A 25522-nucleotide genomic window follows, 5' to 3' on the forward strand; every position below is an offset into this window, starting at 1 on the left:
CGAATTTTGCAAACGTGCTGGGCATCATCAATTAATAGCAACACAATCCAGTGCTCAGGCTACTATTAATGAGCTTGCACCAAAGCAGTACAGCAAACCTCCAATTATGCGTGCTAATTGGAGTGCTGTGCTGGGCTCCATTATAATAAAAGAGTACAGGAGAAGGTGCAAAAACAAAGATTTACAAGGATTCCAGAGCTGAGAGGCTATGCATACCAAGTGAGATTGAAAAGACTGGAGTTCTTTGTTTTAGGAAAGAGATAACTGAAGGGTGAGCTGATAAAGATCTTAGCTCGGGAACAAAAAGAGATCATCAAGCCTGTTCTGCCATTAAACGAGATCTTCATGGCTGACCTGTGGTTGAACCCCATATAACCTTTGCCGCATACCCATTTAGTATCTTTGGCTAACAAAAGTAACAATAATAATAATCTTTATTATTGTCACAAGTAGGCTTACATTAACACTGCAATGAGGTTACTGTGGAAAAACCCCTAGTGATCACATTCAGCACCTGTTCGGGTACACGGAAGGAGAATATCTCAGGTTTTATTCATCGCATTGATCTATCATCTTTTTAAAAATAAATTTAGAGTACCCAATTATTTTGTTTCCAATTAAGGGGCAATTTAGCGTGGCCAAGCCACCTACCCTGCACATCTTTGGGTTGTGGGGGCGAAACCCACGCAGACATGAGGAGAATGTGCAAACTCCACACGGACAGTGACCCGGTCCGGGATTCGAACCCGGGTCCTCAGTGCCGTGAAGCAGCAGTGCTAACCACTGCGCCCCCGTGCCGCCCCCTAATCTATCATCAATTGTCATTTGCGGAATAGCATTCCAAGGTTACAAATGGGTAGATAGAGATATTTTTGCCAGTGAAGCAGACCAAAACTAGGGATCATACACAAAAGTTAGTCCAAATAATAAGAAAAATAAACCCACCAAGAAATTTAGGAGTTAACTTCTTCATCCAAAGAGTGACACTACTGTGGAACTTGCTACCACAAGCTGATAGAGACAACTAGATACTTACGTTTTACCACAAGATGTAGGAACAGAAATCGGCCACTCGGCCCATCGAGTCTGCTCCGCCATTCAATGAGATCATGACTGATCCGATGTGAAAATCCTCGACTCCACTTTCCCGCCTTATCCCCCTAACCCTCGATTCCCTCAGATTAAAAATCTGTCTCAGCCTCGAACATACTTAACGCCTCAGTCTCTACATCTGTCTGCGATAAAGAATTCCGCAGATTCACTCCCCTCTGAGAGAAGAAATTCCTCCTCATCTCTGTCTGAAATGAGCGACCCCTCACTCTGAGATTCTGCCCTCTGGTCCTAGACTCTCCCACAAGGGGAAACAGCCTCACGGCATCGACCCTGTCAAACTCCCTGAGAATTCGATATGTCTCAATAAGGTCACCCCTCATTCTTCTAAAGTCCAGTGAGCACAGACCCAACCTACTCAACCTCTCCTCATGAAAAAAATCCCTCCCTACCCGGGATCAACCTAGTGAACCTTCTCTGAACTGCCCCCAATGCATCTTTCCTTAGATAAGGGGACCAAAACTGTTCACAGTATTCCAGGTGTGGTCCACCTAACAACTTGTATGGTTTCAGCAGGGATTCCCTATTTTGATACTCCATTCCCTTTGAAATTAAGGCCAACGTTCCATTTGTCTCCCCAATTACCTGGTGACAGCAAGAGGGTGTGGGTGAAGGCAGAAATGGGATAAACAGCGTTATAATTCCTTTCTGATTAATCTTTCCTGCTCTGCAGCATAACAGAAGTCCTTTGATTACTTTCCAAACCCACAACCACCACCATCCCGAAGGGCATGGGTAGCACGTAGGAACACCACCTGGCGGTTCCCCTCCAAGTCATTCACTTGACTGGGAAATTTAACGGCCGTTCCTTCACTGTCGCTGGGTCAAAATCCTGGGGCTCCCTCACAGCACAGTGGGTGTACCTACACCACAGGGACTGCAGCGGCTCAAGAAGGCGGCTCACCACCACCTTCTCAAGGGCAACTAGGGATGGGCAATAAATGCTGGTCTAGCCAGCGATTCCCACATCCCGTAAGTGACTAAAAAAATAAATGCAATACGTGTAATCCTCAGATTAATATTCCTACTGGGGCTGCTTGTGCAGACCTGCTAAAACAGCGTATTTACAGAGAGGAAAGCTGGGTGCAAATGTTTAATATACGTTGATACAAAGTTTTTAAATATAAATTTACAGTACTCAATTATTGTTTTCCAATTAAGGGGTAATTCAGAACGGCCAATCCACCTAACCTGATGTTGATAAAAAGTTGGATGGAGATACATTCATCCACAAGAAGGAAAATAGAAACAGGAGGAGGCCATTCAGCCCCTCAAGCCTGTCCCACTATTCAATTTAATTATGACTGGCTTGTGTCTTTTTTTAAATAAATTTAGCATACCCAATTCATTTTTTCCAATTAAGGGGTAATTTAGCGTGGCCAATCCACCTACCCTGCACATCTTTGGGTTGTGGGGGTGAAACCCACGCAAACACGGGGAGAATGTGCAAACTCCACACGGCCAGTGACCCAGAGCCGGGATTGAACCTGGGACCTCGGCGCTATGAGGCATCAGTGCTAACCACTGTGCCACCGTGCTGCCCCGACTGGCTTGTATCTTAACTTCATTTACTCCTGGTTCCGCGGCACTTAATATCTTCACCTCACTAAAGTTTACTGACCTCCACCCACCCCAACAACAGTAAGCAGTTTTTTTTTCATGAATTTAGAGTGCCCAACTTTTTATTTCCAATTAAGGGGCAATTTAGCGTGGCCAATCCACCTACCCTGCCCATCTTTAGGGGTGAGACCCACGCAGACATGGGGAGAATGTGCAAACTCCACACGGACAGTGACTCGGGAACGAGATTCGAACCCGGGCCCTCAACGCAGTGGGTGTACCTTACACCACAGGTCCCAGTGCTAACCACTGTGCCACGTGCCACCCCCCCCCCCCCCCCCCCCCCCCCCCCGGCCACAACAGTTTTATTGAGCAGAGATAATTGAATAAAAAACAAAGCAATGACAACGGAGCTCCAATGAGAATCTTCTCTGCTTGTAAACAGACTCCACGCGCTCCTTGGATTAAGGTAGACATACAAACACGTCGGGGCAAGTTGCAGCCGCACTGGAAACCATCTGGATTTCAGGATTTAGACAAATCCCAGTCATATTGCACTTTTAGGAAATGCACACACGTCCATTCCGGGATGAAAGGTGCCTACATTTTAGAGATAGGTTTGTGGAAATCGAAACCCGGAAGACCAATAAAAACACTTGCATCCCACGTAATAAAAATGGAATTTGGCCAATTCAATCTCTGTAAGCCAGTGGCCTCAATTGTTGAGGCTAGCTGCCCCTTTTGTATATTATAGGCAAGCTTTTCTGTTTACATGGAAATACATGCAGTTCACAATGCAATCACCAAATTAAGAGTACAACTGTATCAATCCCATGGGGCCCACTCGTTTACTGTGAACCAGGGGCTACGGGCAGGAGCACAGTATCTTATTCAGCACGCAATCTGGGCAGTGGGCCAACTCGTCGTTACTCTGCAGGCAGATTCACATAGTGCAAAGACAAAGCGCGGCAGGGGTGAGGACAGACAGGTTCGGGTGTGAGCAGCTCACCACCACTTACTGCTCCAGCTCGCAAAGAAATAATGGCCACCTGGGAGAAAAAAACAGGGAAGCTGCTGCGTTAGCAGTCAGTGGATACAGCAGATGGGGTAGGGGGGCAAATATACAGAGAGTCCTGTAGGCAAAAAAGGACAGTCACTCACTGAAATTCTTTGTACTTTCACATACAATTTATATTTGCACAGTGTCTTTAAGGTAATAAAATGTCTCAAGGCACTTTGCAGGAGGAGAACAATGTCTGACACCAGGCCACACAAGATGTTAGGTCAGATGGCCAAAACATGGTCAATGCAGCAGGTTTGAAATACTGTTTTAAAGAAGAAAAACAGAGCAAACTTTCCACATTTCCATTTACACTAGGATCTGAGAATTGCGCATCATACCTAACCATCCCTTTCAATGGGCAGAAAGTTAATGGCCTGGAGATGCCTGCATTAATCATGGAATCCCTCCTGTGTAGAAGGAGGCCATTCAGCCCATCGAGTAAGCGCCGCCCCCCCCCCCCCCCCCAAATGATCATCCAACCTAGGCCCACTCCTGTCCTATCCCTGTGACCCCACCTAATGTTTGGACGCTAAGGGGCAATTTAGCGCGGCCAATCCACCTAACCTGCACATCTTTGGACTGTGGGAGGAAACCGGAGCACCCGGAGGAAACCCACACAGACACGGAGAGAATGTGCAGACTCCACACAGTCGAGGTGGGAATCGACCTGGATCCCTGGTCCTGTGAAGCAGCAGTGCTAACCACTGTGCTACCGTGCCACCCATTTTTACCCCCTTCAATATTTAAAAACATTTCTGTCTTTTCGATCAGTTTTTTTCAGTGACTGCACTGCTAAGTTAGGAGTTCTAAAACAGAAATGTGGCCCACTCCCCTTCGCCGCCCCTTTATCTCCTATCCCCTCAGTTGCCCCCCCACTCTACCCTCCCACTTTTCTCTACCACCCCCTCCAATCCTCCCATCTCTCCACTCTAATCCCTCCCTCCTTTCCCTGGTCCCTCCCTCAAAATAAAACAAAAATGTGAGTTCATAAGATCCAGTCACACCCATAACTGTCCAGAAATGTGAAAACGTTAAAACTCCAAACAAAAATCCTGCCACACTGCGTATATTATTCCCTCAAATTGTTTATACCAGAAACGTGGTACGGAGGGGTGTTGGGTGAAGTGCCTTTCACCGTGCTGCCCTGAAATGGATCCTAAAGAGGTGAGCACTGTTTAACTCAGTCAACCTCCCCTCTTGTGAACAAAGTAGCAGCTTCTGCTTGGGGTCGTTACAAAAGAGTGCGACTGAACCTGGAAACTCATCCCACACGGGAGATTTTGAACACTTATCGACATTACGGTGCTACATCGATCCGCATCAACAAGTCCCACTCCAAGGTTTTTCTTTTAGGAACTCAGGCATCAACAACAATCTGTTTGCTGTTCTAAACCCCAATGAATTATCCACTGAAATTTAAGTTATGATTATTTATTTTCGTTCATGGGACATGGGCATTGCAGGTTGTGCCAGCATTTATTGCCCATCCTTAATTGCCCTTGAGGGGGCAGTAAAGAGTCAACCACATTGCTGTGGATCTGGGGTCACATCTCGGCCAGACCAGGCAAAGGCGGCAGATTTCCTGCTCCAAAGGACATTAGTGAACCAGATGGGTTTTTAAAAAATAAATTTAGAGTACCCAATTCATTTTTTTTCCAATTAAGAGGCAATTTAGCGTGGCCAATCCACCCACCCTGCACATCTTTTTGGGTTGTGGGGGCGAAACCCACGCAGACACGGGGAGAATGTGCAAACTCCACACGGACAGTGACCCAGAGCCGGGATCGAACCTGGGACCTCGGCGCCAGGAGGCCGCAGTGTTAACCACTGCGCCACCGTGCTGCCCCCAGGTGGGTTTTTACGACAATCGACAATGGCTTCATGGTCACATTTCCAGATTATTATTCAATTCAAATTTCACCATCTGCACTGGCGGGATTTGAACCCGGATCCCTAGAGCATTAGTCTGGGTCACTGGTTTACTAGCCCAGTGACACTGCCACTACCCCACCGCCTCCCCATGAAGAGGTTGTGTGGCCACATTATTAAATCAGCCAATTCACTCAGTCACAACTTTGCCCCATTTTTGTCTCACATGCCAAGGCAGAGCAGGGAAAAAGGTACCTAGCCCATCTAGCTGGGCCTTCAACCCTCCCCCCCCCACCCTCCTGTGTCAAACCCACTGCCACCGTATTCCCTGCAAAATCTGCCCCTTTTGATTTCAGTGCAGCCTGCACCAGGCAGCAGCTCGAGCTTTCACGTGAAAAGCAGAGGTTTGTGCTGGGTTTCTCACCCTCGGCTGCTCTCTGCTCTGAAAATGGCCTGCGGTAAAGCGAACGGGATTGAAAAGAAAGCCATTTACAATTTCTGTGCAAAATTAAACCAACCCGAGTTAAATAAATGCCAACGCATCGCTCATGAAAGCAGAAATCTTTAACGCAATTCTAGCGGGATTCCATCAGCAGATTTGTCTCTTGATTTATTATTATTTGCGAATGTCTTGATGAGAGGAATTGATTTTGAAGTTTGTGTGGAGGCTTAAGGCCAGAATAATTCATTTTGCTTAATACAACTGGCTGGATTAAAACAGCGTTGCACTCAATAAAAGACTGGTGTAATTGAATATTTTCTACTGTACAGTATTCCAGAATTACAACCATCTAGAAAGAGATATTTACATAAACTGAGATCATCCAAATGAGACATTTGCCAAAGCCAGAATTTTTTTAAAAATTGATCTATTTAAATCTCAGCAAGGTCTGGCAGTTAATAAAGAGATGGAGACGTCTTAACCTGCAGTGACATAATTAACTGGCTGGAATTCCTGTGCCACTTCGTACCAGGCAGTCCCAGTACTGATTGTTGCAGACTGACACTAGATTCAGAGAGGCCTATCTAAAAGCAGCACATTTTTTTTTTTACTCCTCGACTAAATTCTCATTGTGCCTCATGATTCAGTGCTGTCGGCACCTCCCCACTCCTCTGCCTTTACTCCACATTAGAAGACAACTAGGACGCATGGCACCATCTCAAATGCGTTAAACATGACTTCAAACATCCAGTCAGTCGGATCAGCTAAGGCAGGAAAAGAGCTGGATTAATAACAAATTGGGTAAATGCAGCAAGATTGAGAAAAGAAGTCCAAGAGGTGCGCAAAGGAGCCTTCCCGAACAAGCGCCGGAATGTGGCGACTAGGGGCTTTTCACAGAAACTTCATTTGAAGCCTACTTGTGACAATAAGCGATTTTCATTTCATTTTTCCCCCCAAATTCTTCGACAAATTATGCCTACACAATAGGGCCCCATTTATGACCCGTACCGGCTGAGGTTATTCATGAAGGCCCCCCCTTCTCAACCTTTCCCATCGCCTGAGGTGTGGTAATCCTCAGGTTATTTTTAAGGCAGAGCAAAATGGATTATCGATAAGCAAGGGGATGACAGGTTGTCGAGGGTAGACTGGACTGTGGGGCTGAGGTTACGGACAGATCGGCCATGATCTTACTAAACGGTGGAGCAGACTCGAGGGGCCAAGTGGCCTCCTGCTCCTAATTAGTATGTTCATAATTTAAATTCACAACACAAGTAGGACATTGGCTGGGTAACTTCAGAAAATCAAAAAAGGCCAACGCCATAGTTCACATGAACCTTCTCGCTTGCAGGATGACCCTGAATGAATATCCTCATTGAAAGAGGGGGCAATCATCAATCAATAGGAGCCCAATTATGGGCAGCACGGTGGCGCAGTGGTTAGCACTGCTGCCTCAGGGCGCCGAGGTCCCAGGTTCGATCCCTGCTCTGGGTCACTGTCAGTGTGGAGTTTGCACATTCTCCCCCGTGTCTGCGTGGGTTTCACCCCCACAGCCCAAAGATGTGCAGGGTAGGTGGATTGGCCACGCTAAGTTGCCCCTTAATTGAAAAAATGAATTGGCCACTCTAAATTTAATTTTAAAAATCAATAGCAGCCCAATTAAACAAAAACAAATTTTTTAAAAAGTCTAAATCGCTGGATTTTTGAATTCCTCTCAGCAGCGAAAGGCGACTTCACCACAGACAAATCTTGGGAAGCATTATTAAATGCAACAGTGCAAGAAAATCAGCATCACAAGCTCACAGTAGAAGTAATGACTGATAAAACATTTGTTTTTTTTGCTAGGCACATAGAAGTGCTAATGAGTTATGACAAAGGGCCAACAACCTGAAGCATTAAAACGTCTGTCACTTGCCACAGATGCTGCCTGAACTGTTGACCAACATGTTCTGTTTACACCTCTGATCTCCAGCATCTGCGGTATTGCCAAACTGTATCTAAACACGGTCTTGGACTCAGATTACTGCAGTGTCCTGTACAAGGAGGGTGCGTGTGCACCTTCTGCAACAAACAGAAACTAATGCGGCTCTCTGTGGTTTGGACACGAGAGCAACCAACAGTGCTCAAAACGTGTCAAATCAGGCACCTAGCTGGTCGAACATAAATAGTGGTTTCTGTGGAACTTCAGTACGGGGATCCGATGCCTTTTGACAATAGTGTTGCCGCTCCGTTTAGCCGAACAAGTAAATAATAGGGCTCCAACGGAGTGGGGTGTCCAGCCTCGAGACGCACGTGGTTCCCCCAAACACTGCCAATATCATTTTGAGAATTGTAGCTGGGAATTTAATCCAGTGTTGCTTGTTCGGCCCTGGCAGCCTCGCTGGAAACTAATCCTAAAGGAAACACCCAGACCTGTCAATTTCAGCAAGTTCAGATCTATAGGACTCAATGGGAACAAAAACAGATTTGACGAGTTTTTGAAGACAGAATTGGCTCTCAAAGGCTGCCTCCATTCTCAATGATAGAACAATAACGTTTATATCTTTCCTTCAAAGGATGACGCATCTCACTTGTTGACATTAATAATCGCCCCAATATTTGAAAACACCCAGAATCTAACCCTGAGCACGGGGTCAACATGATACATCATTTTGGCTCCGCGCGGGTCAGTATGTTGATGTATCTCGCCTCACCTCTCTAGCTCAGAAAGCCAACTGCAGCCTCAAAGCCGATTGTAGCACTTGACCCTGTTTGCTTGGATGGGAGCTGCTAGCACAGCATGCACCAGGGATCAAATAGGGGATCCGCCTCAGCTCAATAGTGTAGTGTTCACCCACAGCCACTGGGGAGCTTCTGACGAATTGCTTTATTTATCTTTAAAAGTTCATAAAACAGACATTTTGGCAGAACAAAGCCAGACGCTTCCAGCATTAACAGAGGCCATTCATCCCATCGCACCTCTGCTAGTTCTCCATTAAAACGATTGAAAAGTAATCACTCCAACTTGTGTATCGCTCTCATATTTCCCCCCATTTCAACTATTTATCCAATTTGGATTTACATGACACTCGATCGCTGTTTCAATCACTTCCTGTGGCAAAGCATCCTATACTTCAACCAGCCACGAGCAAAGATATTTCTCCCAACTTTACCTGACAATTTTAAACTGATGACCCTTTATGATTGGCTTTCCAATCAAAGGAAATATCCTTTGACCTTTTGCACCATTAAAAATCTTAACGTTAAAAACCTCTCCACAGTCCCAGTATCTTGAAGTCAATCCTCCTTGGTTCCCCACTCTTGACACCATCCTAGTTGATTAGTAAACGCTTTATCATGTCTCGAGCGCGGCGAGTAACGATTGTACAACGTACCTTCCGCGGAGCAAGCTGAATGGGTGTGATGTACGATGGATCGACCAGCGGCTTAGGCCGTTTGGCGGTGTCCTCAAGGAGGCTTTCCCATTGCCTCGGAAGGCCTGTAAACTTCTGCTCCTGCTGGTCGAAGCCGGTGTGGACGCGGTGCTCAAAATTTACAGGTGCCGAGATCTCCACCCGCTTCTTCTTCTTCCCGAACATGATTGAGATGGATGTCAAAACCTGCCAGGGTGAAAGATAACATTGTAAGCTGATTCTCAAGACGACAACAACAAAAAACACTGATGGGCCACTGCAATTTAGAAACACAAGTGTGTTCCACTGCAAAATATATGCAAATTAAAAAATAATCGACAGCCATAAAATTCCCCATGAAAAGTAATTATGCATGAGCACACAGCCACTGTACTCCAAATGTAAATCATTTTGCGAAGTGTTTCAAAGAGACATTTCAATATGATTTATTACTTATTAATAATAGAGAATGCAGGAAGTGTTTGTGATATTTCACTGCTGACTATACATTGTGCCAGAATAATGAGGCTATTAAGGTTTGTAATTTATACAAATCCGGATTTTTATTTTGTTGCCTCCTCATGGACCCCTGCTGCTATACCCTGCCCAAGTGCCAAACTGTCGTGTTGAAACCTAGACAACAAATGCGGAGCACAGGCTGCTCAAATGCAGTGGGCATGACAGCCAATCCCACTTTCACCCGATGTGCCCATGCGCGCGCACACACATTATGATTGGGCCATTCTGCCCCTCGGGCCTGCTCCACCTTTAATAAGATGAAGGCTGATCTGGTAATAACCTCAAATCTGCATCCCGTCTACTCGCCGATAACCTAAAGTCAGATCCTAATTGTTACGGGGGTACTAGAGATCTGAAAAAAAATGCACGTTCATGTATTGAATAATGCTAAACTGATTTCCAATAGTCTGCAATAAAATTCAAATCACGCAGTGGGTTAGCCCTGCTGAATCACGGCGCCGAGGTCGCAGGTTCGATCCCGGCGCCGGGTCACTGTCCGTGTGGAGTTTGTATATTCTCCCCATGTTTGTGTGGGTTTCGCCCCCACAACCCAAAGATGTGCAGGGTAGGTGGATTGGCCACGCTAAATTGCCCCTTCATTAGAAAAAATGAATTGGGTACTCTAAATTTAAAAAAAAATTCAAATCAAAGGCCTGGAATTATTCAATGGTGCCAATGTAAATACAATGGCACCAATGTTCAGTGACATGAACGGTTATAATGATATAATAGTCTTTATCGCCACAAGTAGGCTTACATTAACACTGCAATATAGTTACTGCGAAAAGCCCCTAGTCGCCACATTCCGGTACCTGTTCGGGTACAGAGAAGGAGAATTCAGAATGCCCAAATTACCTAACAGCATGTCTTTAGGGACTTGTGGGAGGAAACCAGAGCACCCGGAGGAAACCGCGCTGACACGGGGAGAACGTGCAGACTCCGCACAGACAGTGACCCAAGCCGGGAATCGAACCTGGGACTCTGGCTCTGTGAAGCAACAGTGCTAACCACTGTGCTACCGTGTACATACCAGTGCTAGGACCTTCTTCACATTGCTAATACATGCTCATTCATGGCGATTGTAAATCAAAACTGCTCACAAAGCAGGAAGACTACAGTGCAGCTTACAATCATTTTATTAATTTACAGGCCAACGTCCTCATGCCAGATACTGCTGCTGGGTTACAAAGCTGATCCCAAATTGAGAACAGCTTAATTCTGACTATATTTTTTTGCAAGCACCCGTTTCAAACAGGCTGCAGTTGGTTGGTGGGTAAATACACTACTTGGCACAGTACAATAATCACACGGGCCAGGCGTTACCAGGTTAGACCCTCAGTCTCTGCTGAGTTTAATGATCTCCGTCAGAGCAGCTGTTGGGATTCTATGTTTGGCATCAGCAGCATGGGACTTCGCTCTTGCCCCTGATCACAGGCTGGGGCGATACTTGGGCAAGGACTGCCCTCACTATTGAACTGCTGCCTGCGAGGAACCTCGGGGCTGCTGGCCACAAGCATTCCAGTGTTTGCGGCGGAGGGCGAAAGGGCCCTTAAAACAAAATAAATGAACGGCACTGTGTTCCCGTACACCGCCTGCCTATTAAACAGTCTCAAATTATAAAATTATGAAGACCTCTAAGCTTTAATTATTGTGTCACCAGTTAAGGTCAGGCGTCTCTGGTGGTCAAAAAGGCACCACACTGTCCCCAATTCCCAGCAGTTACTTTAACATTTGCAACTGGGGAGCCAGGAAGAGAACTTTATTAACTTGCAATCGGCCGCACTTTCCTGAAGCAAAATAAATCACAAATTGGTGGTGTTTGAATACACATTAACACAAACAACCCAGCAGAGGAAAGAAGCTGGTTCGAATTCAGATAGCCAGGCAGTGGAGGAAAACAACACTGGAGTTTAGTCTTTATCCACTGACAAGCTTTTATTTACAGAGACGCACACATTGCATATTATTCACCTCCAAGCAACATCCCCTCATATACAAGAGGAGGCTATGAGCATAGGCAAGTTGCCAATTAATGCCCACCACCTGAATACAATTAACACCCAACTGTTACACAATTAACCAAGCCTGCCCATATTTTGAACGGTTAACAATGCCTGGTTTAAAGAATTTAAAGGGGAGCGCACAGGAAAGCAGATTGACAGAATCCTTGCACACCAATTTGCAGAATTTTACATCGAGGCTCTATTCCAGAGTTACAGCTGGTCTTTTATTGTCACAACTAAGCAAAATCCAAAATTAAGCACTCAGGATTTTTGAGGATATTGTTTGGCGAGCAGCGCTTAATCCTATTCTAGATTATAATTTTTCTTTTTAAATCAAAACAAGTCAAAACATGCAGGGAAAAAAATACCTTTTGAAAGGAAAGGTCCCTCTTGCAGTTCCAGTAAGTGAAAATGCCACAGCATACGACTGAAAGCAGTGGAAGCAGCGGAGATGATGCCTTCCGGAGCTGTGCCCTGAATCAAGCTTTTAATGCGGCCTAGAAGCGAATTGGGAACAGTTGGCTATGTCCACTGTGTCTTTGAAGTGAGGCCACATTCTGTCCTGGAAGGGAATCGAGATATAATACCACAATATGGTATCAGGAAGAATATGTTGTCCTGCACATAGTCAAAAAGGGCAGTACTCTTAACAGACCAGAGCTGAACAATAGAATCAGATTAATGAGCTGCTCGGTAGCAGAAAAGTTAACCACCAGGGTTTAGTCAGCACATAGCAATGCAATCAGTGTTTCAAAGCACACTGTGCTTCTCGAACTGGCATTGATGGAGGAGACAGACTCACAATCAAAGGATTAGCCTCTTCAACATATGAGTGGGTGGAATATTCTGTTTGCCATTGACCATTACAACCCATTAAAAAAATGAATGAGTAGAAATATCAGATGTAGACTGTTCTCATTAAAGTCACCTACATGAATCAAGCATTTGGTACAGGAAAATGCATGACGTACTGCAGCATCCAGCTCTTCCATCACGTGCTAAGATTCGGCCTTATGGACAAGGCGATGACAATGGTCTGAGGAAACCGGTTCCGTTAACCTCTGCACTGCAACACGGTTGAACAGTCAGTTGTGATTTCAATCTCAGTAATGCGGAGTCTGGTCGGAGGTTCCTTTGTGAATTTATTGTTTAAAGTTGACACTACAGCCAGAGGAGGGAGTTACACACCACTTCACTCCCAAGTCAGCTGGGGCCTGTGCTACAACCTTTCAGTGATTTCGCAATACAAAACCACTCGACGCATCGACTGTCGTAGAAATTAACCAAGATGTGGAGATGCCGGCGTTGGACTGGGGTGAGCACAGTAAGAAGTCTTACAACACCAGGTTAAAGCCCAACAGGTTTGTTTCAAATCACTAGCTTTCGGAGCACTGCTCCTTCCTCAGGTGAATGAAGAGACTCACCTGAGGAAGGAGCAGTGCTCCGAAAGCTAGTGTTTGAAACAAACCTGTTGGGCTTTAACCTGGTGTTGTAAGACTTCTTACTGTATAAATTAATGTCTATTGAAGGTTACAAATTAGGGAAATGCTCTCCATTGGCAGGGTTGCTGGGGCATGGATTTCACACCAGAAACAGTAGTGGAAACAGAATCATTTCAAAGGGAAAACGCACAAATATTCTAAAAGGGTCTGTGGAAAGAGTACGGAGCGGAAAGTAAATGGCTTCTTCGGAAAATATCATTTATTTGCGAAAATGATAAGTTGCCCAAACAAATTAATACCATGCAGTGACTTTCAATTAATAATGCAGAGGCTCCCAGTGTTGAGAATGTGTTATGTGTGCATTCCTGATCAGTGAATATGGTCAGTAAGTGTTCAGTTACAGCCCCTACTCAATGGTTGAATACCCCCACCCTCTTTCAGTGAGAAATAAGAGTGGCCACTTTTCTCTGGAATTGATGGCTCCCAATAAAATTGCACTCTGAAATCCTCCCGTTCAAAGCTGTAACTTTAACTCGCAGTCGTTATTTACAACTCCCAAGGTTCAGTTCCTGGTCTGAGGCACCATAACCGGTCTGTGTGCCCTCGTGTGCTTGAGGCATAGGCACAGCCAGCGTTCCTGCTCCCATCACTACCAAGTGGCCGTGGGGAAGGCGCAGCTGCGATGCCCACAGCCATCAAACGGCCCAATTCACATCATCCCCGAAGCTCACATACTCGAGGAGGGGGGCAAGATCGGAAGTCTGAATCTGCACCTTCAGGACAGAAGCGGTGAAAGTTAAAGGGGAAGATTGAGACAATAATGGTCTCATTTCCAAAACTGCTCTATCAATTAGGTTTCACTACCAGCATACATTTTTTTTAAATGCATACATGTACATTGAAGAAACTGAGCAATACATGACATGTGTGGAAGAGCCGTCTAAACACCACTTGCAAATTTTTTTAGTTTCCTCTACTGGACTAAAACAGTGAAATCAAACGATTCGTAAGCAGCATCTATTCTCTCTCGCAGATTTGATGCACTTACATTCCCACTTCCAAGCTGTCTCACTACTGGGCTGGTGACAACTTAGCGACAGGTCAGATCCAAAGAGGTTTCCAAAAATGCTGGTTTTGTCATTGTGATCACAGGCCACCCCAGAGGAGCACTTTTAAATAATTCTCTCTCAAGCTTCAGGCACCAGTTTGCAGTCGAAGCCTGTTCTCATTCTGGACTGTATCTTATTGCACCCGCAGCGTTGTAAAAGCTGAACTGCAGCACCCACCTATCACAGTCAGAATAAAATAAGTGTCATCTTTTTAAAGGCAAATTTATTGGAGTACTACAGCCAGGTTTCGAATCACCAGACAAAGGAATCAAAGTTCCCACCCCTGATGGCTAAATACCTACATAGAACATAGAACATAGAAAATACAGCACAGAACAGGCCCTTCGGCCCACGATGTTGTGCCGAACCTTTGTCCTAGATTAATCATAGATTATCATTAAATTTACAGTGCAGGAGGCCATTCGGCCCTTTGAGTCTACACCGGCTCTTGGAAAGAGCACCCTACCCAAACTCAACACCTCCACCCAACACCAAGGGCAATTTTGGACATTAAGGGCAATTTATCAATGGCCAATTCACCAAACCTGCACATCTTTGGACTGTGGGAGGAAACCGGAGCACCCGGAGGAAACCCACGCAGACACGGGGAGGACGTGCAGACTCCGCACAGACAGTGACCCAAGCCGGAATCGAACCTGGGACCCTGGAGCTGTGAAGCAATTGTGCTATCCACAATGCTACCGTGCTGCCCTCAAGAACAAATAAATCTACACTATCATTTTACCGTAATCCATGTACCAATCCAATAGCTGCTTGAAGGTCCCTAATGTTTTGACTCAACTACTTCCACAGGCAGTGCATTCCATGCCCCCACTACTCTCTGGGTAAAGAACCTACCTCTGACATCCCTCCTATATCTTCCACCTTTCACCTTAAATTTATGTCCCCTTGTAATGGTTTGTTCCACCCGGGGAAAAAGTCTCTGACTGTCTACTCTATCTATTCCCCTGATCATCTTATAAACCTCTATCAAGTCGCCCCTCATCCTTCTCCGCTCAAATGAGAAAAGGCCTAGCACCCTCAACCTTTCCTCGTAAGACCTACTCTCCATTCCAGGCAACATCCTGGTAAATCTTCTTTGCACCTTTTCCAAAGCTTCCACATCCTTCCTAAAATGAGGCGACCAGAACTGTACACAGTACTCCAAATGTGGCCTTACCAAAGTTTTGTACAGCTGCATCATCACCTAACGGCTCTTAAATTCAATCCCTCTGTTAATGAACGCGAGCACACCATAGGCCTTCTTCACAGCTCTATCCACTTGAGTGGCAACTTTCAAAGATGTATGAACATAGACCCCAAGATCTCTCTGCTCCTCCACACTGCCAAGAACTCTACCGTTAACCCTGTATTCCGCATTCATATTTGTCCTTCCAAAATGGACAACCTCACACTTTTCAGGGTTAAACTCCATCTGCCACTTCTCAGCCCAGCTCTGCATCCTATCTATGTCTCTTTGCAGCTGACAACAGCCCTCCTTACTATCCACAACTCCACCAATCTTCGTATCGTCTGCAAATTTACTGACCCACCCTTCAACTCCCTCATCCAAGTCATTAATGAAAATCACAAACAGCAGAGGACCCAGAACTGATCCCTGCGGTACGCCACTGGTAACTGGGATCCAGGCTGAATATTTGTCATCCACCACCACTCTCTGACTTCTATCGGTTAGCCAGTTCGTTATCCAACTGGCCAAATTTCCCACTATCCCATGCCTCCTTACTTTCTGCATAAGCCTACCATGGGGAACCTTATCAAATGCCTTACTAAAATCCATGTACACTACATCCACTGCTTTACCTTCATCCACATGCTTGGTCACCTCCTCAAAGAATTCAATAAGACATGTAAGGCAAGACCTACCCCTCATAAATCCGTGCTGACTATCCCTAATCAAGCAGTGTCTTTCCAGATGCTCAGAAATCCTATCCTTCAGTACCCTTTCCATGACTTTGCCTACCACCGAAGTAAGACTAACTGGCCTGTAATTCCCAGGGTTATCCCTAGTCCCTTTTTTGAACAGGGGCACGACATTCGCCACTCTCCAATCCCCTGGTACCACCCCTGTTGACAGTGAGGACGAAAAGATCATTGCCAACGGCTCTGCAATTTCATCTCTTGCTTCCCATAGAATCCTTGGATATATCCCATCAGGCCCGGGGGACTTGTCTATCCTCAAGTTTTTCAAAATGCCCAACACATCTTCCTTCCTAACAAGTATTTCCTCGAGCTTACCAGACTGTTTCACACTGTCCTCTCCAACAATATCACCCCTCTCATTTGTAAATACAGAAGAAAAGTACTCGTTCAAGACCTCTCCTATCTCTTCAGACTCAATACACAATCTCCCGCTACTGTCCTTGATCGGACCTACCCTCGCTCTAGTCATTCTCATATTTCTCACATATGTGTAAAAGGCCTTGGGGTTTTCCTTGATCCTACCCGCCAAAGATTGTTCATGCCCTCTCTTAGCTCTCCTAATCCCTTTCTTCAGTTCCCTCCTGGCTATCTTGTATCCCTCCAATGCCCTGTCTGAACCTTGTTTCCTCAGCCTTACATAAGTTTCCTTTTTCCTCTTAACAAGACATTCAACCTCTCTTGTCAACCATGGTTCCCTCACTCGACCATCTCTTCCCTGCCTGACAGGGACATACATATCAAGGACACGTAGCACCTGTTCCTTGAACAAGTTCCACATTTCACTTGTGTCCTTCCCCGCCAGCCTATGTTCCCAACTTATGCACTTCAATTCTTGTCTGACAACATTGTATTTACCCTTCCCCCAATTGTAAACCTTGCCCTGTTGCACGTACCTATCCCTCTCCATTACTAAAGTGAAAGTCACAGAATTGTGGTCACTATCTCCAAAATGCTCCCCCACTAACAAATCTATCACTTGCCCTGGTTCATTACCAAGTACTAAATCCAATATCGCCCCTCCTCTGGTCGGACAATCTACATACTGTGTTAGAAAAGCTTCCTGGACACACTGCACAAACACCACCCCATCCAAACTATTTGATCTAAAGAGTTTCCACTCAATATTTGGGAAGTTAAAGTCGCCCATGACTACTACCCTATGACTTCTGCACCTTTCCAAAAACTGTTTCCCAATCTGTTCCTCCACATCTCTGCTACTATTGGGGGCCTATAGAAAACTCCTAACAAGGTGACTGCTCCTTTCCTATTTCTGACTTCAAAAGTTAGGATCAGCCCTCTAAGCCTGTTGCCAGTCAATAAGATTGGCAAGTCATAGAAACCCTACAGTGTAGAAGGTGGTTATTCAACCCACTGAGCCTGCACTGACCCTACCTAGGCCCACTCCCCACCCAATCCCCATAACCCCACCTAATCCGCACATCCCTGGCTACAGCTAATCCGCCTAACCTGCATATCTATGGACTGTGGGAGGAAACCGGCACACCCGCACGCAGACACGGGGAGAACCTGCAAACTCCACGCAGACGGTCACCCAAAGCCAGAATTGAACCCAGGTCTCTGGCACGGCGGGGCAGCAGTGCTAACCACTGTGCCGTCCCAACAATGGAAACCCGACAGCGAGAAGCATACCCACAGACTAAGCAGCCAACCATGGCTGATCTGATCGTTACCACAGTCCTGCCTACCCCATGATAACCTTTCACCCCCTTATCAATCCAGACTCTATCCACCTCTGCCTTAAAACTATTCGAAGACGACTTCCACCACCTTCTGAGGAAAAGAGTTGCAGAGCTTCACGAGCCTAAAGACAAAAATTCTCATCTGTGTTAAATGAGCGACCCCTTATTTTCAAATCGCATGGGGAGGCAATGGTGTAGTGGTATTGTCACTGGATTCAGACCCAGGATAATGCTCTGGGGCCCCGGATTCGAATCCCACCACGGCAGAAGTTGAAATTTGAACTCAATAAAACTCTGGAATTAAAAGTCTAATGATGACTATAAAACCATAGTCTTTTTTTTTTTTTTAAATAGAATTTTTTATTAAAGGTTTTCATAAAATATCAATAACAAAATGAAAAAGGAACCCAACAGGGTTAAGTACAAAACACAGTCCAGAAAGACAACCCTCCATACCCCCCTCCCCCACTGTACAGAAATAATAAATTAACATTGACACCCCGACTTAATACAACAAGTATATACACCCCCTCAGACCCTCCAGTGTAAATAGCAAAAACTAAAATAAAGTGACCCCCCCCCCCCCCGCCCCCGAGTTGCTGCTGCCATTGACCAATGTCTACCGCTCTGCCAGGAAGTCTAAGAACGGTTGCCACCGCCTAAAGAACCCTTACCGACTCTCTCAAGGCGAATTTCACCCTCTCCAACTTAATAAGCCCCGCCATATCGTTGATCCAGGATTCCACGCTTGGGGGCCTCGCATCCTTCCACTGAAGAAGAATCCTCCGCCGGGCTACCAGGGACGCAAAGGCCAGAATACTGGCCTCTTTCGCCTCCTGCACTCCCGGCTCCTCTGTCACCCCAAATATTGCGAGCCCCCAGCCCGGCTTGACCCTGGATCCCACCACCCTCAACACCGTCCTCACTACGCCCTTCCAAAGTTCCTCCAGCGCTGGGCATGCCCAGAACATATGGGTGTGATTTGCTGGGCTCCCTGAGCACCTAACACACCTGTCTTCGCCCCCAAAAAACCGACTCATCCTTGTCCCGGTCATGTGTGCCCTGTGCAGCACCTTAAATTGTATGAGGCTGAGCCTTGCGCACGATGAGGAAGAGTTCACCCTCCCCAGGGCATCTGCCCACGTCCCTTCCTCAATTTCCTCTCCCAGCTCCTCCTCCCACTTACCTTTTACCTCCACCACCGAGGCCTCCTCCTCCTGCAACACCTGGTAAGTTTCCGAGATCTTCCCCAATCTCCTCCCCCCCCCCCCCCCCCCCCCCCCCGAGAGCACCCTGTCCTGTACTGTGTGTGGCAGTAGCCGCGGGAATTCCACCACCTGCCGTCTGGCAAACGCCCTTACCTGTAGGTACCTGAAGGTGTTCCCCGGGGGAGCCCGTACTTCTCCTCCAGCTCACCCAAGCTCGCGAACTTCCCGTCCACAAACAGGTCCCCCAACTTTCGTATCCCTGCCCTGTGCCACCCCGCAAACCTCCACCTATTCTTCCTGGGGTGAACCGGTGGTTCCCCCGTAATGGGGTCCCCGCCAAGGCCCCCACTTCCCCCCTATGCCGCCTCCACAGCCCCCAAATTTTGAGGGCAGCCACCACCACCAGGCTCGTGGTATATCTCCTTGGAGGGAGCGGCAGCGGCGCCGTTGCCAGCGCCTCCAGACTCGTACCCACACAAGATGCCGTCTCCAGCCTCTTCCATGTAGCCCCCTCCCCCTCCATCACCCACTTGCGCACCATCGTCGCATTGGCGGCCCAGTACTATCCACAGAGGTTTGGCAGCGCCAGTCCCCCCCCCTATCTCTACTCCACTCCAGGAACACCCTTCTCACCCTCGGAGTCTCTCACGCCCACACAAACCCCATTATACTCCTGTTAACCCGCCTGAAAAAAGCCTTCGGGATAAACACGGGGAGGCACTGGAACAGGAACAAAAACCTTGGGAGCACCGTCATTTTGATTGACCCTACCCGCCAAGGACAGTGGCAACGCGTCCCACCGCTTGAACTCCTCCTCCATTTGCTCCACCAGCCTTGTAAAGTTAAGCATATGCAGGGCCCCCCAGCTCCTGGCCACCTGGACTCCCAGATACCTGAAGCTCCTCTCCGCCTTTTTTAGTGGGAGCTCGTCAATCCCCCTCTCCTGGTCCCCTGGATGAACTACGAACAGCTCGCTCTTCCCCATGTTGAGCTTGTACCCCGAAAAGTCCATGAATTCCCTAAGAATCGTCATTACCTCCGGTATTCCTCCCACCGGGTCCGCCACATACAGCAGCAGGTCGTCCGCATAAAGTGACACCCTATGCTCCTCCCCACCACGCACCAACCCCCTCCAGTTCCTTGACTCCCTCAGTGCCATAGCCAGGGGTTCAATCGCCAGTGCGAAGAGCAGGGGGGTTAAGGGACACCCCTGTCTCGTCCCTCGGTGCAACCGAAAGTACCCGGACCTCCTCCTGTTTGTGGCCACACTTGCCATCGGGACCTCATACAACAGCTTAACCCTCCTGACAAACCCCTCCCCAAACCCGAACCTCTTCAGCACCTCCCACAGGTACCCCCAACTCTACCCTATCGAAGGTTTTCTCAGCGTCCATCGCCACCACTAACTCCGCCTCCCCCTCCCTCGCCGGCATCATGATAACGTTCAAAAGCCTCCGCACATTCGGGTTCAACTGCCTCCCCTTCACAAACCCCGTCTGGTCTTCATGGATGATCTGCGGCACACAATCCTCAATCCTCGTGGCTAAGACCTTCGCCAGCACCTTGGCATCTACATTTAGCAAGGAAATCGGTCTGTAAGACCCACACTGCAGGGGATCCTTGTCCCGTTTCAGGATCAAGGAGATCAGTGCCCGGGACAACGTCGGGGACAACGTCGGGGGCAAAGCCCCCCCCCCCTCATTGAAGGTCCTAACTAACAGCGGGCCCAACAAGTCCATATATTTTTTATAGAATTCGACCGGGAAACCGTCCGGCCCCGGTGCCTTCCCCGCCTGCATGCTTCCTATCCCTTTGATCAGCTCCTCCGGCCCAATCGGGGCCCCCAATCCCGCCACCAGTTCCTCTTCCACCTTTGGAAACCTCAATTGGTCCAGGAAGCGGCCCATTCTCCCCTCACCCGTGGGGGCTCGGTTCGGTACAATTCTTCGTAGAAGTCCCTAAAGACCCCATTGATGCCACCCCCACTCCGCACCACACTCCCTCCCCTGTCCTTAACTCGCCCGATCTCCCTAGCCGCGTCCCGCTTCCGAAGCTGATGCGCCAGCATCCGGTTTGCCTTTTCCCCATACTCGTAAATCACCCCCTGGGCCTTCCTCCACTGCACCTCCGCCTTCCTGGTGGTCACCAGGTCGAATTCGGCCTGGAGGCTACTCCTCTTCCTCAACAATCCTTCCTCAGGCTCCTCCGCATACCTCCTGTCTACCCTCACCATCTCCCTCTCCCCCCGCTCCTTGTGGGCCCTAATGGAGATCAGCTCTCCCCTCACCACCGCCTTCAGTGCTTCCCATACCATCCCCACTTGGACCTCCCCGTTGTTGTTGGTCTCCAGGTACCTCTCTATACTTCCTCGGACCTGCTCGCTCACCTCCTCGTCCGCCAACAGCCCCACCTCCAAGCGCCACAGCGGGCGCTGGTCCCTCTCCTCCCCCATCTCCAAGTCCACCCAATGCGGGGCGTGGTCCGAAACGGATATTGCCGAAAACGCAGTATCCTCTACTCTCGCTATCAACTCTCTACTCAAGATGAAAAAGTCGATTCGGTAATAAGCCTTTGGACATGTGAGAAGAATGAAAATTCCCTAGCCCCCGGCCTTGCAAATCTCCAAGGGTCCACCCCTCCCATCTGGTCCCATACACCCCCTCAGGACTCTAGCCACCGCCGGCTTGCTACCCGTCCTAGACCTGGAGCGATCCAATGCCGGATCCAGCACCATGTTAAAGTCTCCCCCCATTATAGATTTCATAGAATTTACAGTGCAGAAGGAGGCCATTCGGCCCATCGAGTCTGCACCGGCTCTTGGAAAGAGCACCCTACCCAAGGTCAACACCGCCACCCTATCCCCATAACCCAGTAACCCCACCCAACACTAAGGGCAATTTTGGACACTAAGGGCAATTTATCATGGCCAATCCACCTAACCTGCACATGTTTGGACTGTGGGAGGAAACTGGAGCACCCGGAGGAAACCCACGCAGACACGGGGAGGATGTGCAGACTCCGCACAGACAGTGACCCAAGCCGGAATCAAACCTGGGACCTGGAGCTGTGAAGCAATTGTTTTAATATATCATAGAATTTACAGTGCAGAAGTAGGCCATTCAGCCCATCGAGTCTGCACCGGCTCTTGGAAAGAGCACCCTACCCAAGGTCAACACCTCCACCCTATCCCCATAACCCAGTAACCCCACCCAACACTAAGGGCAATTTATCAGGGCCAATCCACCTAACCTGCACATCTTTGGACTGTGGGAGGAAACCGGAGCACCCGGAGGAAACCCACGCACACACGGGAAGAACGTGCAGACTCCACACAGACAGTGACCCAAGCCGGGAATCGAACCTGAGACCCTGGAGCTGTGAAGCAATTGTGCTAATCACCATGCTACCGTACTGCCCCCGCACTTCCAAGTCTGGATACGGCCCAACATACGTCGCATAAAACCCGCATCGTCCCAGTTCGGGGCATACACATTGACCAGTACCACCCTCTCTCCCTGCAACTTACCACTTACCATTATGTACCTGCCGCCATTATCTGCCACAATGCTCGACGCCTCAAACGACACCTTCTTTCCCACCAAGATCGCCACCCCTCGATTTTTGGCATCCAGCCCCGAGTGAAATACCTGACCTACCCACTCTTTCCTCAATCTTACCTGGTCTGCCACCTTCAGGTGTGTCTCTTGAAGCATAACCACATCCGCCTTGAGCCCCTTCAGGTGCGCGAACACACGGGCCCGCTTAACCGGCCCATTCAGTCCCCTTACATTCCAGGTTATCAGCCTGATCAGGGGATTACCCGTGCCCCTCCCCCGCCGACTAGCCATGACCCCTCCCCGGCCAGCCACACGCCCGCACCCCATACACGGCCCGTTCCCCACAGCGGCATACCCCCGTCTCGACCCCCCCCCACTCGCTCCAGCTCCTCCTTGACCATAGCAGCAGCAACTCGATCCCCCCCCCCTCCCCCCACCCCGGCTAGGACCCACCCAAGCTGATTTACTCCCCCAATTGCACTTCCACAAGTCAGCTGACTCCTGCTGACCCCGGCCACTCCCGCCTCTCCTTCGACTCCTCCCATTGTGTGGCACACCCTCCTCTCCCATCCCCATCCATAGGCTCTCCCCCTCCCCCTTCAGTTCTAAGCGCGGGAAACAACCCTCGCTTCCCCGCCCCGGCCCCGCCCCCTCCAGTCTTCAGTGCGGGAAAAAGCCCGCGCTTTCCACCTACCCTGCCCCGCCACCTCTGATGCAGCTCCTTTTACAGACCCGGTCCCCTCACCCTTGACTCAGGCCTCCGCCTCCCCCTCCCCCGCGGGGCCTCATCTCACCTCCAGGAGCCCCCCCCGACCAACCCAACCAAAACAGTGCCCAACCCGCCCTAGCCACCCTCACCGACCCAAAAGAAAAAGAAACCCGGAGCAATACAAAGACCCCCCCTCGAAACAAAAATAAACATAGCATATCAACCGCAGTCCCCAATCGCCCGTCCCGGCCCTCAATCTGTGTCCAACTTCTCGGCCTGCACAAAAGTACACGCCTCCTCCGGAGACTCAAAATAATGGTGCCGGTCCTTGCAGGTAATCCACAGTCGCGCCGGCTGCAACATGCCAAACTTCACCCCCTTCCTGTGCAGCACCGCCTTCGCTTGAATGTACCCGGCCCTCCTCTTCGCCACCTCCGCACTCCAGTCCTGATATATCCAAACCTCCGCGTTCTCCCACCTGCTGCTCCTCTCCTTCTTGGCCCACCTGAGAGCACACTCCCGATCGACAAACCGATAGAACCTCACCAGCACCGCCCACGGAGGCTCGTTAGCCTTGGGCCTCCTCGCCAGCACTCTATGGGCCCCTCCAGCTCCAGGGGCCCCTGGAAGGACCCCGCTCCCATCAGCGAGTTTAACATGGTGACCACATAGGCCCCCACGTCCGGCCCCTCCAGCCCCTCCGGAGACCCAGAATCCGCAGATTCTTCCGCCTCGACCGATTCTCTATCTCCTCGAACCGCTCCTGCCATTTCTTGTGGAGCGCCTCGTGCGCCTCCACCTTTATCGCCAGGTCTAAGATCTCGTCCTCATTATCAGAGATCTTTTGTCGAGCCTCGCGGATCGCCACTCCCTGGGCCGTCTGTGTCTCCAGCAGCTTCATCAGCTCTAGCAGGTCCGTTTTAATCTCTCTGAAGCAGCGCTGGATACCCTCCTGCTGCTCTTCCGTCCACTGCATCCACGCTGCCTGGTCTCCACCCGCCGCCATTTTGTCCTTCTTCCCTCGCACCTTCTTCGGGTCCACCACCACCTTTTTTGTCGCCCCGATCCTAGTTGAAGCCATATGCTGACGGGGAGCTGTTGTAGACTCCTTCCCACACCGGGAAACGTCGAAAAAGTGCCGTTGGGGGACCTGAAAAGAGCCCAAAAGTCCGTTTTTGAGGGAGCCGCCGAATGTGCGACTTAGCTCCACTTAGCCGCAACCGGAAGTCATAAAACCATAGTCGATTGCCGTAAAAACCCGTCCCTTTAGGGAAGGAAATCTGCCATCCTTGTCTGGTCTGGCCTACATGTGACTTCAGATCCATAGCAGTGGTTGACCCTTAACTGCCCTCTGAAATGGCCGAGCGAGACACTCAGCTCAAGGGCAATTCGGGAGAGGGAATAAATGTTGGCCTAGCCAGCGGAGCCCATCCTATGAACGAATAAAACAAAATTTCTAGTTTCTCCCACAAGAGGAAACATTCTCTCCACATCCACCCTTGGATCTTAAAAGGTTTAAATCAAGTGGCCTCTTACTCTTCTAAACTCTAAGCTAATCTGTCCAATCTTTCGTCGTAAGATAACCCATCCAGTAAACCTTCTCTGAACTGCTTTCAATGCATTTACATCTTTCCTTAAATTAGGAGACCAATACTATACACAATACATCAGACATGGTCTCACCAATGCCCTATACAACTGAAGCATAATCACCCTACTTTTGTGATCAATTCCGTTCATAATAAACAATAGCATTCTATTAACTTCCCTAATCACTTGCTGTGCCTGCCTTTTGTAATTCATGCACTAGGAAACGGTTTAGCTCACTGGGCTAAATCGCTGGCTTTTAAAGCAGACCAAGCAGGCCAACAGCACGGTTCAATTCCCGTACCAGCCTC

The 25522-nt window shown here is 48.6% G+C and overlaps 1 protein-coding gene across 7 annotated transcripts in view; it reads right to left on the reverse strand.

Annotated features, from left to right (window-relative positions):
• The window catches only part of pak4 (p21 protein (Cdc42/Rac)-activated kinase 4), a 164899-nt gene that overhangs the window by 38598 nt on the left and 100779 nt on the right, over positions 1–25522 (reverse strand). For 5 of the 7 annotated variants that reach the window (XM_072489942.1, XM_072489943.1, XM_072489944.1 and 2 more), the window contains 2 exons: positions 12324–12517; positions 9416–9640 (listed from right to left, as the gene is read on the reverse strand). In XM_072489942.1, coding sequence (XP_072346043.1) covers positions 9416–9619 — 204 coding nt within the window. In that variant the 5' untranslated portion in view covers positions 9620–9640; positions 12324–12517. The remainder of the gene's footprint in view (positions 1–9415; positions 9641–12323; positions 12518–25522) is intronic. The other 2 variants (XM_072489946.1, XM_072489947.1) reach the window with 1 other exon arrangement.

Source organism: Scyliorhinus torazame, chromosome 25 (genome assembly GCF_047496885.1).
Source record: "Scyliorhinus torazame isolate Kashiwa2021f chromosome 25, sScyTor2.1, whole genome shotgun sequence".
Taxonomy (NCBI): domain Eukaryota; kingdom Metazoa; phylum Chordata; class Chondrichthyes; order Carcharhiniformes; family Scyliorhinidae; genus Scyliorhinus; species Scyliorhinus torazame.